The following is a 2,544-nucleotide window of genomic DNA, read 5'->3' on the forward strand; positions in this document are numbered from 1 at the left end:
TCTGAGTCCCTGATGCTCTTCATGAGAGTGCTGCAGCTCTCACTCACAGCAGTGCCCACTGGAGCTCCYTGTGATGGGAGGAAGGGCAGGTGAGACCCTGTCATGAGCAGGTGCTGTGAGCTGGAGACTGCCAGGAACTGGAGGGGGAATCCTGCTGTGGGACAGTGCCTGGTGCTTTGTATTTTCATCAAAACCAGATGTCAATCAAACATGTCAGTCAGTTCTCTCAGTTTTTTGGGCCCATCATTCTCCTAATCTTCCCCATGCCTGGTGCAGGGTTGGCTTGGCGGTGAGGGATCCCCTGTTTTGCTTGGGGAAATTGAGTCAGGTCCCACATCACGTGTGGCTGCAGTGGGAGTAAAACTGAGCTCTAGAGCTGGTGCTGCTTATCGTCTTGTTCAGACTCTTGATTTGATTAAAAGTTGGCTATCAAGTTTCATCTTGCACCACATGTGATTTTTCCTCACTCTTTACAAGTCATGGGGAGGAGAAGGACAGCTGTTTATCCTGGAAAGTTGGAGCCCTTTCCTCTTTGGGTCACTGTGCTTGGAGGACACCTCCCTGCCTGGCCCAAAAGTTGCTCAGGCTGAGTAAAGCCTTTGTGGGCTGGTAAATGGGAGCTTAAAAAYCAAACAAAGCCAAAAGCTTAATTCAGGGAGAGGAGGCCTGACCAGTGAGTGCAGCCTCAAAGGGGACAGAGTCAGAACCCTGAGCACTGTGATGGTTTCTCCACACTGAGTTGCAGATGCTCCACAATGGCATTAAATGAGCTCCAGGAGAGGTTGTGAGAGTCGTGCTGACGGTCTGAGCATCTCCTGTTTGATCTATAAACCGAGGTTTAGTTTGTGCTGGGGCTGACCATGGAGCTCCCCTGTCCTGAGGGCTGTGTTGGGCAGGAATCTGAATTTTCCTCATGAATAGGGAAGCAGTAGCCAGAGCAGGGGTCCTTGGTGAGTGCCTTGTTGCTGCTGGAGACACCAGTGTCTCTGTGTGTGTGCTGACACCGAGCTCCTTTCAGAGCTGGGACACGGACCTGGAGGYCCATGCTCAAATCTATGCAAATGCATGCATCTGGGGCCAGAATGGGGGCAACACATGGAAAAACTTCTTTGCTACGGCTTCAACCCTGGACATCAAATTTGCCATTGAAGAATGGAACGAGGAGAGGAAGTTCTACGACTTGACCACATCCACGTGTGTCCCTGGGCAGATTTGTGACAACTACACACAGGTACCGGCTGCTGGGGTGGAGGGGTTCTTGGGAAAAGAGCTGTTCCAGNGTGACATGCCCTCCTGTCTGTCACTGTTGGATCCAGCCCTGGCTCTGTCCAGGAGGGTTTCCCCCCAGGACCCCCTTCCAGCAGCCAAGCTGCTCTCTCCATCAAGGACGGTCCAAACAGCTGCAGCGGAGGATTCCGCTGCGAGAAAAACTCTCCACCTTCTCCTCCTCCTCCTCCTTGTTCTCTTCCTGCACACCCCTGTGGCCAGGGGACTCAGCTAATGGCCTGGAGGCTCAGCTGGTGCTCCAGAGGGGGCTCCTGGCCAGCAGCCAGACAGCCACATCTCGGATCCAGACAAACAGATGATGTTTCCCAGGAGCGTGTGCTCCCWGGCTTTGTGCAGCTGCCAGCAGAGCTGTGTCCCATTCCCCTCCCACCCCCACCCTGGGCAGGAGGGATGGCCCCAGCCCCTCTGGCATCACCTGGGGTGGGTTTCCTTCCTTTCTCCAGCCGACTTCATGGTTTCTCCACGTTGAGTTGAAGATGCTCCATGATGGCATTAAATGAGCTCCAGGAGAGGTTGTGAGAGTCATGCTGATGGACAGAGTGTCTCCTGTTTGCCCTATAAACTGAGGTTTAGTTTGTGCTGGAGCTGACCATGGAGTTCTCCCATCCTGAGGACTGTGTTGGGCATGAATCTGAATTTTCCTCATGAATAGGGAAGCAGTAGCCAGAGCAGGGATCCTTGGTGAGTGCCTTGTTGCTGTTGGAGAGCCCAGTGTCCCTGTGTGTGTGCTGACACCGAGCTCCTTTCAGAGCTGGGACAAGGAGCTGGAGGATCTTGCTCAATCCTACGCAGARAAATGCATCTGGGACCACAACAAGGAGAGGGGCCGACGGGGGGAAAACCTCTTTGCTATGGCCCCAATGCTGGAACTGGAATTTGCCGTGGAAGACTGGAATGGGGAGGAGAAATTCTACAACTTGACCACATCCACGTGTGTCCCTGGGCAGATGTGCGGCCACTACACCCAGGTACCAGCGGCTGGGGTGGAGGGGTGGCTGCTCACAGAGCTGGGTGCTGGCTTTTCTTAGGCAGAGATGAAGTCTGAATTTCTTCTTGGCTTGGGTGGGAGCAGAGAGGGTGATGGATCCTGAATGCCAAAGCAACRCGGGAGTGTGGGATTTGGGGCACACTCTGTGGGATGAGCAGGACACAGGAGCAGCCTTTAAGGCCAGGGACAGGCTGCCTCCACCCAATCCCCTCACCTCCACCCCTGCTCTCTGCTTTAGGTGGTCTGGTCGAGCACGCATCAGGTCGGCT

The 2,544-nt window shown here is 54.4% G+C and overlaps 1 protein-coding gene across 1 annotated transcript in view; it reads left to right on the plus strand.

Moving 5' to 3' along the window:
• PI16 (peptidase inhibitor 16) overlaps positions 1 to 2,544 on the plus strand; it is an 11,021-nt gene that overhangs the window by 3,416 nt on the left and 5,061 nt on the right. Inside the window, exons 2-3 of the mRNA XM_057375235.1 lie at positions 2,037 to 2,255; positions 2,514 to 2,541. Coding sequence (XP_057231218.1) covers positions 2,037 to 2,255; positions 2,514 to 2,541 — 247 coding nt within the window. The remainder of the gene's footprint in view (positions 1 to 2,036; positions 2,256 to 2,513; positions 2,542 to 2,544) is intronic.

The sequence above is a fragment of the Malurus melanocephalus genome, unplaced genomic scaffold (assembly GCF_030028575.1).
Source record: "Malurus melanocephalus ecotype Western Australia unplaced genomic scaffold, MMel_1.1 scaffold_243, whole genome shotgun sequence".
In the NCBI taxonomy this organism is placed as follows: Eukaryota; Metazoa; Chordata; class Aves; order Passeriformes; family Maluridae; genus Malurus; species Malurus melanocephalus.